Source organism: Drosophila hydei, unplaced genomic scaffold (genome assembly GCF_003285905.1).
Source record: "Drosophila hydei strain 15085-1641.00,03,60 unplaced genomic scaffold, DhydRS2 tig00000063-arrow-pilon, whole genome shotgun sequence".
Taxonomy (NCBI): Eukaryota; Metazoa; Arthropoda; class Insecta; order Diptera; family Drosophilidae; genus Drosophila; species Drosophila hydei.
This window is the reverse complement of record NW_022045657.1, coordinates 4,084,827-4,098,326: the sequence shown is the minus strand read 5'-3', so window position 1 is coordinate 4,098,326 and position 13,500 is coordinate 4,084,827. Positions and strand designations below refer to the sequence as shown.

Sequence of the window (13,500 nt, the reverse complement as noted above, 5' to 3'; positions counted from 1 at the left end):
CAATTCATTTAAAAACTTTGCACATAACTTAACTAGCTAAAAACTTCTTTCTTTCACTTGGTACAATCATCGTAAACATCTAAATTTATGTGTTTTGCACAATTATGCATATAGGCAAAAACTATTAGCCAAGAGTCGCATTTTCTTGAAGCCAATTTTGGCGGAAGCCTCAGAGCTAACGCCCACTTCGTGTGCCGTGCTCAGCCATTTGTCTCCCCTTTCTCTGGTGGACTGGCCTGCCAAAATTCTCTTTTTGGCACCCATAAACGACAACTGTTGCCAAGGCAAGTGGCATAAAGCAAATCGGCATTGGCATCATCGTCAGCGTAAGCATCAGCGTCAGTCTCTGTCTCTGTCCGCCTCCTTCTCCAGCTTCAGTTCGCGGCAGCATCTAATTAGATTGTTCTGGCAGCCGTACAAATATTCCGTTTGCCGAGTTGGCGCCAGCAGTGGCTGCCAGTTCAAAATTGTTAAATAATTTAAAAATAAATTAGCGGCAATTTTTATCCATGTGAGACAGACACTGAAAAATAAAAATGCCATGAAAATCGCAACCAATTTCATGCATAACAGTTAAATAAAATTTAATTTGGCAGAAAAGCGAACGAAATGAGAGTTTAAACGCCAAATAGAATGCGAGAAAAGCAAATGCTAAATGCACAAATGACCAAACAATATAAAAATTTCAGTCGCGGAAAGAGAACCAAATGAAGACAGAGACAGATACTACAAGTGGAAAGTGGGGCCTCTAGAGATTCTTTCGGCAGTAGCTCCTTTGCTTCTAATGAACACAACAAATTTGTATAGCAGCAACAGAAACAGGCACTAAAACAAATGAAGTCCGTCCGCATTAATTATTAATATTAATATTTCAAAGTGCGCCAAATACGATAAACAAAATGGCAGAGAAAATCAAGTTAGAAAGTAACTACATAATATTAGTTTATTTTAATCAAAATTGGGATTCTTTTATTTGCATTCTGAATCAGTTCAGTAAATCAAAATAAGTAAAAATTAAGAAGAGCGCACTACTTGGGAGAATACAGCTGCGAGTCTCGGCAGAGTTAGTGCTTCAAGCAGTCTAGCTTAAAGCTCATAGCTGTTCACAAATTCACAAATGTAGTCCTCTTGGCAAGCGCTTAACCTTAATTTTTAATACTGACACTTTCTGAAAAAATAATTTTTTTTCCTTTATTTTCCAATGGTTTGTAACTGTGAAAAACTGGATGTGTCAACTGGCGAATTGCCCGCAGTGAATTTTCACTGATATCTTTTTTTGTTACCCGGTATTGTGTTACAAAATAATTTTTATAAAAACATATTTATTAAATAAAAAAACAGATATGAAACTGCACCAGATATTGATGCACCAGACTGTACAATACTTGTCCACAACGCTGTTTTCTTATATAAGTCAAACAAAATACCAATTCGTCATCATCATCATTAAATTTCTGATACAAATAATTTTTTCACGCTGTATTTTCGCAGATTTTTTCTGAATTGGATATATACAAATATGTTTTAATATACATATATAAAAAATAAATAAATAAATAAATATATATATATATATATATATATATATATATATATATATATATATATATATATATATATATATATATATATATATATATATATATATATATGTGTGTTTTAATTGCAACTTATTTGTGCAACTCGCTTTATATATCACGTTATTAATTAAAAATAATTTTTGATATATATGAATTTGCTTATCACGTATTCAATAATTCGATCGAGTTTCATTCAACAGTCACGCAATAATGGCAAATTCCTAAAGCTTATTATTACTGATAAAGGAGTTAATTCTACTTTGCACCTCACATTCTTTTATTATCTTGTAATTGGCGAGAGCTGAAAAATGAATAGGGTATAAATTCAACAAGTACTAAAAAAAAATAAATGAAGAAAACGAACTTAATTTCAACAACAAGCAAAAATAAATGGCTTAAAAAATTTAACAACGGGAAGCAGCAGACGGCTGGGAAAAAACAGATAACAATGAAAACCACAAAGCGCCGGTTTTGTTTGTGAGCGTCGCATACAGGGATGCTATGTATGTATGTCGCACACAGGGATGCTATATATGTCTGCGTGTGTGTGAGTGTGTGTGTGCATATTTCGCCTGCCAATCAACTCAGCAATCGCAATCAATTCGCACGCCACTGCTGCAGTCACAGGGCAGTGTGGCTGAGGTTCCACCCAGTTCGAGGGTATTGTCATAGTGCAGCTGCCACTGTCATTTCAAAGTGAGTGTCTGTGTGCGTGTGTGTGTGAGTGTGTGTATGCGTGTGTTTGTGTATGTGTGATATATCAGCAAAAACCAAAATAAAAAGTGTTGTCGCCGCAATGCCTTTTTTAATTACGTTACTGCGCCATTAAGGACCGCAGTGTCTGGCCATGAATCAACACAATGAATATGAAATGCGCTTAAGATTTGCGGCAAACGTTTCAAATGCGTTGAGGGAAATCAACTCATACTGTTCACTGAGTACAATACCTAAAAGTTGCCCAAATTTATGGCCATTATATTGAAATCATAAGCGGAATACGCATACGCCGCGTTGACGCATGCTTATGTACAAATTGCCAAGTATTGTTATGCTAAATTTATTTGTGCTCACTCATAAGCTCACAGTGAGACATATGTGTGTGGCCGTAAATTTTGCTGGCACTGGTAACTTCATCAGGAGCACGATTGAAACGCAGCTTCCGTTTCCGCCTCAAAATGGCTACCGCTGCCGCTGGTGACTTTGCTTGCAAACAAATCAGCTTGAACTTCCGTTTCATTTCGCATTTTTTGTCATTTCATATTCTTTTTCAAGTTAACCCCTATGCCAGTCCCCCTCAGGAATATCTCAGCATTTTTCACTGTGCATTTTAGAGACTTTTGCGTAAATTTACTTTTCACTTTCAGCGCCTGGCATCAGAAAAGTTTTGTGCATAGCTAACTTTTGGTTCGCTTAATGTATATTTTCATATATTTTTTCTTCACCCAGCTGCTTTTCAATGTCAGTGCACACACACACGACGTGCACTCCTAGGTATGAGGAAACGGAAACTTTGTCTGTTTGGCATTTCATTTCCTTCATTTTGGTTTTTGCACCTCGAAGCATTGAACATGTGTGTAGATTTCAGTGGGACCGTGATTCTGTTTAATTTGATGCTTGGCTGCTTATTTAAATTCTTTCCTTCGCCCATATTTAAATTTTGTTTGTTTTCTCTTGACATTCTATTTCGAAATCAATCAGCGCGGCACGTGTTGTGGTCGAGGCTGATACCTTTCAGCCATAACAATGCCAATACCAATATTTTAGGGCATCAACAGTCGACGTTAGCAAATAGGGCTCCATTACAGCAACTCAAATTTAAATTAGCATCTATTTTTGAGCTGCCAAGTGATGCGTAGCGAAAAAAGAATTACAAATGAATCTCTCAATGAGCCCAAAATACAATTTAAATTACAATTTTTAAGGTCAAAGAGTTTTGCGATTAAGCCATGCAAATAAAAGACAAAATTACAAAAAAAGAGAAACTTTTTAAACTGCCAAAGAGAACCTTTCCAGTCTGACGGCTCTCTCAGTTTGTCTAATTCTATTTTCACTCAAAAGTTTATGATAACAAATTATCAAAAATAAAAAGTGCAATCAGAACTATAAAGTATAGCCGCACATGTCGTAACCGGCTTAGTAATCAATTGGAACTCAATAGCTAACACACAAATCAAATAACAGAATGCAACTGCTTCGCATATTCTTGCTGCTTTTGGCCAGCTTGAGTCAGGTGTGGGCCTACTCCTATTTATTGATATCACATACGGCGGCCAAGTCGCATTTCTATGTGGGTCAGGCGTTGGCTAAGGGTCTGGTTGCCGCAGGACATGAGGTCACGGTGATCTCTCCGTTTCCACAAAAGAAACCCCTCAGGAATTACGTTGATGTATCAACACCGAGCATTATACCAATCATGGAAGGTAAGTGTTAATGCACCACGTTCCCGTTATCAATTGTTACCCGCGCGATAATTGTGGACGTGTAAAGCGTCGGGCAATTTCGTTATTTGTAGAAAATTAATTTTTTTTTACTCTTTCAGTGAACAAAGCCAGAATATTTGACATTGCCAAAATACCTATTGCGTTCCGCCTCCCTTTAATGCATGCCATGGGCCTCAATCTGACACGAGCCTTGATGTCTGAGCCTGCAGTTCAGACACTAATCGCACAGAATCGCACCTTCGACGCGGTCATTTGCGAAGTCTTCATGAACGAAGCGCACTACGGCTTTGCGGAGCACTTCAAGGCGCCACTGATAGCATTTAGCTCCTTCGGCGCCTCCACTTGGAGTACTTCGCTGGTTGGCACGCCATCGCCACCATCCTATGTGCCACATTTTCTACTTCAGTTTAGTGATCACATGAACTTTCTTGAGCGTGCACACAACCTCATCTTCACGGCCTATGATCACATTTTCCACAAGTTTTATTATTTGCCCCAGCAGGAGCAGATCTATAACAAATACTTTCCCAACAACAAGCAGGGCTTCGATGAAATGCGCAAGAACACAGCGCTAGTGCTGCTCAACAATCACATTTCCCTTGGATTTCCACGACCCTATGCACCCAACATGATCGAAGTGGGGGGTATGCATATCAATCGGAAGCGGCAGCCCCTGCCCCAGGACATTGAGGATTTCATCAAGGGTGCTAAGAATGGTGTCATCTACTTCTCAATGGGTTCAAACTTGAAGAGCAAAGATTTGCCCCAGGAGAAACGTCAGGCTATAACCGAAACCTTTGGCAAGCTTAAACAGCGGGTGCTATGGAAATTCGAGGAACCCAATTTGGCCGGAAAGCCAGAAAACGTATTTATCTCCGACTGGTTCCCGCAGGACGATATATTGGCGCATGAGAATGTCGTACTGTTCATCACGCATGGCGGTCTGCTGAGCACCACGGAATCCATTTACCACGGCAAGCCTTTTGTGGGAATTCCTATCTTCGGCGATCAGTTTGTTAACATGGCCCGAGCTGAACAGCTGGGCTATGGAGTCACAGTTACTTATAGCAAGCTGACTGCTGAGACGTTCGAGAATGCAATTAAGAAGATACTCACTGATCCGCAATACGCCCAGCAGGTGCGTGAGATATCTGCCAGGTTTCGGGATCAGCATGAAACGCCCTTGGAACGGGCTGTCTACTGGGTGGAGCATGTGACGAGGCAGAAGGGCGCAAAGTATCTAAGAAGCGCTGCCCAGGATTTGACCTTTATAGAATACCATAATTTAGATGTTTTAGTTATGATCGTCGGCGGATTGGGATTCATTTCGTTTGCTGTTGTTTATATACTGGTAGCTTTCGTAAGACTGATTCATAGAATATTGCGAGGTAAATCTGGAAAATTGAAACTAAATTAATTTTAAAAAATAATAATATTCTTACGGAAAAAAAAACATAAAAAATGTAAATGAGAAAAAAACAAACAGAGCTAAATATTCTTAAAACCAGTTTTTTTTTTATAAACTGGAAGTATATAAATATAGAAGTATATAGAAGTATATATATAAAATATTGTGCTCAAAAGAAAACTTTATTTATTACGAAATATTTTTATCTAGTGAGGAAGTAATAGCTTGGTATAGAATATTCATATATCAATTTACTACATATGTATAAGCACGCTTACATTGATAATGATATACTGTTGGCATATATGTAGTAATGTATATATACACTTGTGTATTCAAAATTCGTATGCATTTGAATACTAACATTACGCTCTTTCTAAAGAGCGAGCTAGCGAGCGAGAGCGAAGAGAAACAGCAATAAACGGATCAACTCTTTAGAGTCCAATATTTGTGTGTATACTTAGAGAGCAATTGGGAAATAGAATTATTTCATAACATAAGCAGGAATTTCGTTTAACTGAATGCATTAGGCACAGACATGTATGTTTATTGATATCGATTAAAATGATAAAAAGCATACAAGTGGTTTGTATTTCGAGTGTTTTTGTTTGGTCTCTCTTACGTTTGTGTTTCTAAAAGCTCAAAATACCGGCGTCGCTCAGAGGTAAAAAGCACAGGGCAAGAAAACTGGCAAAAACTCCCATGCGGGCATGCGAATACGCTACAGTTATTCTTGAGCGTAGACCATAGCCATACCATAACCATACCATATCGACAGTTGCCCCATCATCGTGATTAGACTTTAAAGTGTTTTGATACTATTTGTACTCTGTTCGATGCACGCTGACGAAACAACTTGTTCGCTTCATGTAATTCACAAAACGGAGCGTACTCTGCCTGTCTCCATGGCTTGATGTTGGAACTCGACAGCAAGCCACACGCTTTATTTTCCGAAATTGTGTGAGAGTTTCGTTAGTTTGAATCGAGTTAGCAACGCGTGTGGATCGCGTGTGGAATCGATCGTATAGTCAGCCGGTGCTCAATGCGAATTTCGCAATTACAACTAATCATTATTTGCTACTATTATTAATTTTGTAATATTGTGATTAAGAACATTAGCAATCAGAATGCCCCCCTCGAGCCGAAAAACTAGTTTTATAGGCCTCGCTTTACTCTGCCTGCTGAGCAGTGTCACGGCCTATAATTATCTCCTGGTGCTACCCACTATTGCGCGTTCCCACTACAATGTGGGTTCTGCGCTGGCCAAGGGCTTGGCGGCAGCTGGACATCAGGTGACCCTCGTCTCGCCCTTTCCCCTAAAGAAGCCCATCGAGAATATTAACGATTTGCCAGTTCCGAACGTTTTAAAAGCGATGAGCGGTAAGTAATCTCCCATGGATCGATTAACACTCGTAACGTTGTCTACAGATTGGAAAAGTGTATTTTAACGTTTTGTTAATTAAATAATGAGTGTCATATGCAGTTTCATAAGCAAGGCTATGTCTGACCAATAGAATCAACATTTACTATATATATTTACATATCACTCAAATTCATCATGTACTCTGCATCTAGATTTTAGAAATTTTGTTATATTACTATAAAGATAGCTTGAGCTATTAAAGCTATTATATAGCAGACATAAAAAGGTATTGCATATGGCATATGGCAACCGCAGATATAATATATGTACGTTTATAACAATAACTAATTTCACCTTTGTTACTTTTTAGGCGATTTAGGCAGCCTTCTGAAAAATTCCGAAAAGCCGATAATACAACAAATTATGGGATTCTATTCCATGGGTAAGATGACATGATATAGTTACTGATCGTTTTACAGTTATATTTATTCTCGTTGGCTTGTTCTAAGGCTTGCGCATAACTGAAGCATTGTTAAAGGAACCAAAAATCAATCAGCTACGTCAGTCTAATCAGACCTTCGATGCTGTCATCAACGAGGTGTTTCTGAATGAGGCTCACTTCGGTCTGGCAGAGCATTTTAATGCGCCGCTCATTGGACTTGGCACCTTTGGAGCCATTAGCTGGAACACAGATCTGGTAGGTAGTAAAGTAAAAGTGTGTATGTGAAAAGCGAGCTCACAGTTAATCTGCTTTATCAGGTAGGCTCGCCATCGCCGCCCTCCTATGTGCCGCACGCGCTGCTTAAGTTTTCGGATCATATGTCGCTGGTCGAGCGTGTCATCAATTTGGCCTTCCTTAGCTACGAGTATCTGTTCATGAAACTGTATTATTTGCCGCAGCAGGAGCTGCTCTATATGAAGTACTTTCCCGATAATAATCAGAGTTTCTACGACATGCGCAAGAACACAGCGCTGGTGCTGCTCAATCAACACGTCTCACTAAGTTTTCCCCGTCCCTACTCACCCAACATGATCGAAGTGGGCGGCATGCACATCAATCGGAAGCGCCAGCCTCTGCCCCAGGATATTCAGGATTTCATCAAGGATGCTAAGAATGGTGTCATCTACTTCTCAATGGGCTCAAACTTGAGAAGTAAGGATTTGCCGCTCGAGAAACGTCAGGCTCTAATTGAAACCTTTAGTAAGCTCAAGCAGCGGGTGCTATGGAAATTCGAGGAGCCCAATTTGGTCGGAAAGCCAGAAAACGTATTTATCTCCGACTGGTTTCCGCAAGACGATATATTGGCGCATGAGAATGTCGTACTGTTCATCACGCATGGCGGTCTGCTGAGCACCACGGAATCCATTTACCACGGCAAGCCTTTTGTGGGAATTCCCATCTTCGGCGACCAGTTCTTAAATATGGCGCGTGCTGAGCAGAATGGCTATGGCAGGACTGTGAACTATGAGGAGCTGACTGCTGAGCGACTGTTAACAGCCATTCAACAGCTTTTGCAAGATCCGCAAGCCAAGAATCTGGTCAATGACATGTCAGCACGCTACAAGGATCAGCCGCAACTGCCACTGGAGCGTGCCGTCTATTGGATTGAGCATGTGAGCCGGCATAAGGGTGCTAGATACCTGCGCAGTGCCTCGCAAGATCTTGACTTTGTGCAGTATCACAATCTGGATGCCATACTGATACTCTACGGCGGTATTTTATTTGTGCTTTACTGCCTGATGCTGTTCATACGTCGTATGTGGCGTGCTCTGCAGCAGTTCTTCATGGGTCGTCAGGCGGCACAGCCAAAACAGAAGCGTCAATAAGCTGAAATTAAACTTAAGTCTGAATTGATTCCACTGTAAATTAGAATCAGATCTGCATCGATTTGGGATACGATTTTACGATCCTGTCAGTCCGAAGTGCTGTTTAGTTTGGTTGTAAGTGTCGAAATTGTAAAATAAAATAAAAAACATTTTGTATATAGTCATCAAAGAGTTTTTTACCGACTCTAATACTTGTTATACCCTGAAATCATTGAAAATAGGAATATGGGGTAAAATGGTTTTGTAAAAATGTTTGTAAAATACAGACGAAGGTGTGGCAGATCCGATTAAGTAACGACTTTAGACAAAAGTCTTCATCAAGTATGAATGGAAATATTTCCTAAACTACTAAGTCTCGAAATTTAAAAAATATTAATATATAAAATATGTATTATTATTCCATACTTTTATAGGCAGTGGGTGGGTGCAGTTCAATCAAGCAGACCAGGTGCAGGTTTCAGGGTATCTCCTAGTCGGGCACTCCCACTTAGAGCTCTCTTTTTTTTGTTGTGTTTTTGCTTCCATTTTTCTTTGTTTCTTTCTTTGGCTAGTTGCACATAGTTAACGCTTCAGTTGTAAAAATGCCCATCAGCGCGTTCAAATTTTTAACAGTGAACCCTGAAAATGTAGTGCCAGGGATACGCCCACGCCCCCTTTGCTGAAATGTCCCGTTCCGCGCTGAGCGCTCAACGCTTTTATTTTCTTTGCTGCGCGCTTTTTTCGACAGTTGTTTGCCGGCCGGGCATGGGCGCCGCTGACTGCTTACCCAAAGGGGGTGCTGTGGTGTTTGTGTTTGTGGGAGCGGGGTGCAAAAAGCGTGTAAAAGTTTTGGCGCAACTTATTGAAACTGTTTTGGGCCATGGCCGTGCTGGAAAATCAACGTCCGCGCCGGAAATGTTGGCGGCTGTAATGGCGACGGCTGCATTAAAACTACAAGAAATATATAAAAACAAGTAAGAAAGCTCTAGTCGGGGAGCCCGACTAGGAGATACCCTGATCCCAGTTCTATCTGCGTTTATTAATATTTTCCGTAGTTTGCATTAAGTATTCAAAAAAAAAAAAAGAAACAAATAAAAAACGATATAATGAGACCAGTATTCGAACCCGGATTGTTTGCGCAACGTGCACCAACTCTGCCAATAATTTAAGAAAATAAAAATAATAAAAAAAATGTTCCACCGCCGCGAGGCTCGAACCCGAGACCAGAGACTGCACTGCTTAAGAAAAACGCTGCAAATTTGAGTTGAGTAGCAGTTGATAATTCAAGCAGTATTCAATCGCAATTTTGATTCTTGGAATAGCAAAGAATACACGCATTTGAATGTATGTGTGCACACGCATAGGAAAAATGCGTGCGAGTGGCGCTGCTGACATGTGCTTTTGCAAATTGGCCAAGCGATTTGTTTAATAACTTCTGTTTTACTTAATGGATTTTAATGAAATTTTCAGCATATGATCTACATATCCCATTGGCTTGGTTGAGATGCAAACGCCTTCACATAATGGCCCTAGTTCCAACTAAACTTTATTTTAAGAATTAGGGGAAATTTGGAGCCGGGATCCAAAATCCAACAAAAATCAAAGTTGCATAAAATATACATAAAACTAAATACAAAATTTGGAGGCTCTAGCTCTTAAGACGTGCGAGATTTAATTTATTAACTGCATTTCAATCATGTTTTTATTCGATAACAATTAAATGCGAATAGTTATCGAATATTTGAAACAAACTCGATATGCGCGTGCTGTCAATGTATAGCAAAAAAAATTCAAGTCTCTAGCTCTTATAGATGCTGAGATCCACGCGGACAGACGGACAGGGCTCAATCGACTCAGCCTGTCGTCCTGATCAAGAATATATATTATGGGGTCTGCCACGCCTCCTTCTGCCTGTTACATACATTTGCACAAAACCATTATACCCTGATTTCCCATTTTCAATGGGATTAGGGTATAAAAATTTAGCCAAAAGAAAAAGGAAGAGTAAAACTAAAACTAAAGAAAAAGTGCCAGCCAAAAAGAGGCAACCGTTTTTGTTGTTCTTCTTCATTTTATTATATTTTGTGGTAGATGTTGTTACTGGGCTTCCTGTTGATAAGCTTAAGCGTTGAGAACTCAAAATAAGAATACTTGAAATATTCATCAACTGTTCACGCGAGCGTCTGAATTGTATACTCTATATATTGTGCGCTTAAGCCAACTAGTCTGGAAGATTGATTTAATTTATTTCATTAAATTCAAGAACCAGATTAATTATGATATTTAATATATATTCACGTTCGCTTGATTTTATCATTATCATTAATGTTTGGCTGTGTTTCAATTCTGGGTATTTCCAGTGCGGCATTACCAAGAACAGCTCATCTACTAGTTTTTGTTGATGTAAATCTGAAATGCATTTAAAGCGAAATGCTGTATTTCTGTCATGACCTCATTTGTATTCATTTACTCCAATTGATTACGGATACTGGATTCAATACCTTTTTTCACGAAATATAACTTTTGTTCAGCATTGTTATAAATCCAATTTTTTTAATTAAACCTTTTCATTCAACACTTAAAATTGTTTCGTAAAACAGAGATATGTTTTTATAATCTGTATCAAGCGAAGGAACAATCGAGGTACACTAAAAAAAATTAAATTGATTTTATAGCCACATTGCACAATATAATAACTTAAAATCTGTAAAAATGGTTGTCATGCGTATACAACTGAGACACAGTGTTGGATTTTCGCTTATATTGGATCGCTCATTGAGTAACTGCTGGAAAAAACCCAGACCGGCAAGTTCTATATATGCTTATATATATAAAGCCATGCAGTTTATTCCAAGCTGTATCAGTAGACACTAAGCCTCAAGATGTTTAGTTTCGCGGCGTTCGCTTGGCTGGTTTCCTGTGCTGCTGTTCTGGGCGTTGAGGTTGAGTTGGATCTGGGCCGCATACGTGGAGTCAATCTGACATCAAGACTGGGTGTGCCGTTTCATGCTTTTCGCGGCATACGTTACGCTCAGCCTCCGCTGGCTGAGTTACGGTTCAAAAATCCGCAACCAGTGAAACCTTGGGCACCAGCTACCTTTGATGCCACCCAAGACGGCCCCATGTGCCCACAGCCGTGGGACAACATGACCGACGTGTCCGAGGACTGTTTGCGCTTGAATGTCTATTCGAAAAATCTAAATGCAACTGCTCGTCTGCCAGTGGTTGTGTTTCTGCATCCAGGCGGCTTCTATGTCTTCTCCGGGCAGAGCAAGTACTTGGCCGGTCCGGCGCATTTGATGGATCGTGATTGTGTGCTGGTGACACTGAACTACCGTCTGGGTAGCTTGGGCTTTCTGGCCACTGGCAGCGCAGAAGCCCCCGGCAATGCCGGACTTAAGGATCAGGTGCTGGCACTACGCTGGATTCAGAAGTATATCCATTTGTTTGGCGGCGACCCGCATTCAGTGACGCTCTTGGGTTACAGTGCGGGTAGTCTGAGCATAGGCTTGCACATGTTGTCCCCGATGTCACGGGGTCTGTTTCATCGTGGAATCTGCATGAGTGCCTCGCCGTACGGGCAATGGGAATATCATACATCAGATCTGCAGCTGGCGCAGCGCCAGGCCCGTTTGCTGAAATGCCCGGAGCTTCCGGTCAGAGACTTGGTCGCCTGCTTGCGTGCGAAGCCCATGTTGGACTATGTGAGCTCTTACAATGGCATGTTCGAAATTGGATGGAACCCAGTGCTAAACTGGCTGCCAGTTATCGAGCAGGACTTCGGTCAGGAGCGTTTTCTGCTCGAGCATCCGTACAAAACAGCGCTGAGTGGCAACTTCTACAAAGTGCCTCTCATCGCAGGCATCACTGAGTTTGAGTTTCTCTCGGGCGCATTCTGTGAGTAGACATACAAGAGAACTTATCAATTCTAACGGCTATCGCTTACAGTTGATTTGCGTAATGACAGCATACGTCAGAAGCTAAACGATAACTGGGAACATTATGCGCCTATTGCGTTGCTCTACGAGCGGGGCACGCCCCATTCACGAGAGGCCAGCACTGTCTTACGGAGCAAATTTTTGGGGAACAGCAGCATAGAGAATCCTCAATCCCTCCAAGGCTTGGGCAAGCTCTATAGTGATGCTCTCATTGGCGTCGAGTACCATCGTTTTATGCGTCTGATGGCGCCTCATACACCAATCTTTACGTACTTTTTCCGCTATAAAGGACGCTACAGCTTTCTGAAGCATCCGGATACCAATCAAACCTATGGTAAATGTTGACTGAAACTAAAATATTCGGTTAACACGATGTGTTTTTCAGGCGCCGTGCATCACGATGAGCTCTTGTATCTGTTCCAAGTGCCAATTGTAGCTCCTGCATTTAAAAAGAGCGACCCAGAAAATTTACTAATTGAGCGGCTAACGCGCATGTGGACAGAGTTTGCCAGAAAGGGGTAAGTCTATAGGATATCAAATCAGTGACAATATACTAATGTTTAATTTGTTTAGCGATCCCAACAGTGCGACTGATGAGTATTTAAGCCACCTTCAGTGGCCTCAGTACAATTGCCATGATCAGGCGTATTTGGAAATTGATACGAATCTTACGCCAAAAACTGGCAATATTTATGAAGAGCGTTACAAAATTTGGGATCAGCTCTTTCCCTATCCGAGCTTCTAAGCAAGTTCTTCTATATGTATATATATATATAAATATATATTTTTTTATATATGTAAATAAAGAATAAGCTTCAAGTGCTGAACATAAAAACGCCTGTTTATCTATAAATATTCTGTGTTCATTACGAAACTTCCAGTCCCCATTTGGGTGGTTTGCATATTTGGTGTAAAGGATATATATTGTTAGCATCGTATATATTCAGACATTACAGAACTCTTG

The 13,500-nt window shown here is 40.3% G+C and overlaps 3 protein-coding genes across 3 annotated transcripts; all 3 read left to right on the top strand.

Moving 5' to 3' along the window:
* The first annotated feature begins 3,729 nt into the window (after nucleotides 1-3,729).
* On the top strand, nucleotides 3,730-5,462 carry LOC111600264 (UDP-glucuronosyltransferase 1-8-like). The gene is made up of 2 exons (XM_023316312.2): nucleotides 3,730-4,000; nucleotides 4,120-5,462. Exons 1-2 carry the CDS (start codon nucleotides 3,763-3,765, stop codon nucleotides 5,436-5,438), a joined length of 1,557 nt encoding a protein of 518 aa, XP_023172080.2. The 5' UTR covers nucleotides 3,730-3,762; the 3' UTR covers nucleotides 5,439-5,462.
* Nucleotides 5,463-6,386: 924 nt separating this feature from the next.
* LOC111600254 (UDP-glucuronosyltransferase 2B15-like) lies at nucleotides 6,387-8,758 on the top strand. The gene is made up of 4 exons (XM_023316299.2): nucleotides 6,387-6,809; nucleotides 7,163-7,234; nucleotides 7,302-7,489; nucleotides 7,552-8,758. The coding sequence occupies exons 1-4, from the start codon at nucleotides 6,557-6,559 to the stop codon at nucleotides 8,617-8,619; spliced, it is 1,581 nt and encodes a 526-aa protein (XP_023172067.2). The 5' UTR covers nucleotides 6,387-6,556; the 3' UTR covers nucleotides 8,620-8,758.
* A 2,685-nt stretch (nucleotides 8,759-11,443) lies between these two features.
* Nucleotides 11,444-13,281, top strand: LOC111600275 (venom carboxylesterase-6). Its single transcript, XM_023316323.2, has 4 exons — nucleotides 11,444-12,495; nucleotides 12,547-12,870; nucleotides 12,922-13,054; nucleotides 13,110-13,281. Exons 1-4 carry the CDS (start codon nucleotides 11,481-11,483, stop codon nucleotides 13,279-13,281), a joined length of 1,644 nt encoding a protein of 547 aa, XP_023172091.2. The 5' UTR covers nucleotides 11,444-11,480.
* Nucleotides 13,282-13,500: the final 219 nt, after the last annotated feature.

What these genes read in the sequence shown, in the direction of transcription:
- LOC111600275 (XM_023316323.2), top strand. Translation starts at nt 11,481, where the DNA reads ATGTTTAGTTTCGCGGCGTTCGCTTGGCTGGTTTCCTGTGCTGCTGTT. An exon ending in GGATACCAATCAAACCTATG is followed by an intron (nt 12,871 to 12,921) that starts GTAAATGTTGAC and finishes TGTGTTTTTCAG; the next exon opens with GCGCCGTGCATCACGATGAG. An exon ending in ACAGAGTTTGCCAGAAAGGG is followed by an intron (nt 13,055 to 13,109) that starts GTAAGTCTATAG and finishes TAATTTGTTTAG; the next exon opens with CGATCCCAACAGTGCGACTG.
- LOC111600264 (XM_023316312.2), top strand. Translation starts at nt 3,763, where the DNA reads ATGCAACTGCTTCGCATATTCTTGCTGCTTTTGGCCAGCTTGAGTCAG. An exon ending in CATTATACCAATCATGGAAG is followed by an intron (nt 4,001 to 4,119) that starts GTAAGTGTTAAT and finishes TTACTCTTTCAG; the next exon opens with TGAACAAAGCCAGAATATTT.
- LOC111600254 (XM_023316299.2), top strand. Translation starts at nt 6,557, where the DNA reads ATGCCCCCCTCGAGCCGAAAAACTAGTTTTATAGGCCTCGCTTTACTC. An exon ending in CGTTTTAAAAGCGATGAGCG is followed by an intron (nt 6,810 to 7,162) that starts GTAAGTAATCTC and finishes GTTACTTTTTAG; the next exon opens with GCGATTTAGGCAGCCTTCTG. An exon ending in TATGGGATTCTATTCCATGG is followed by an intron (nt 7,235 to 7,301) that starts GTAAGATGACAT and finishes GCTTGTTCTAAG; the next exon opens with GCTTGCGCATAACTGAAGCA.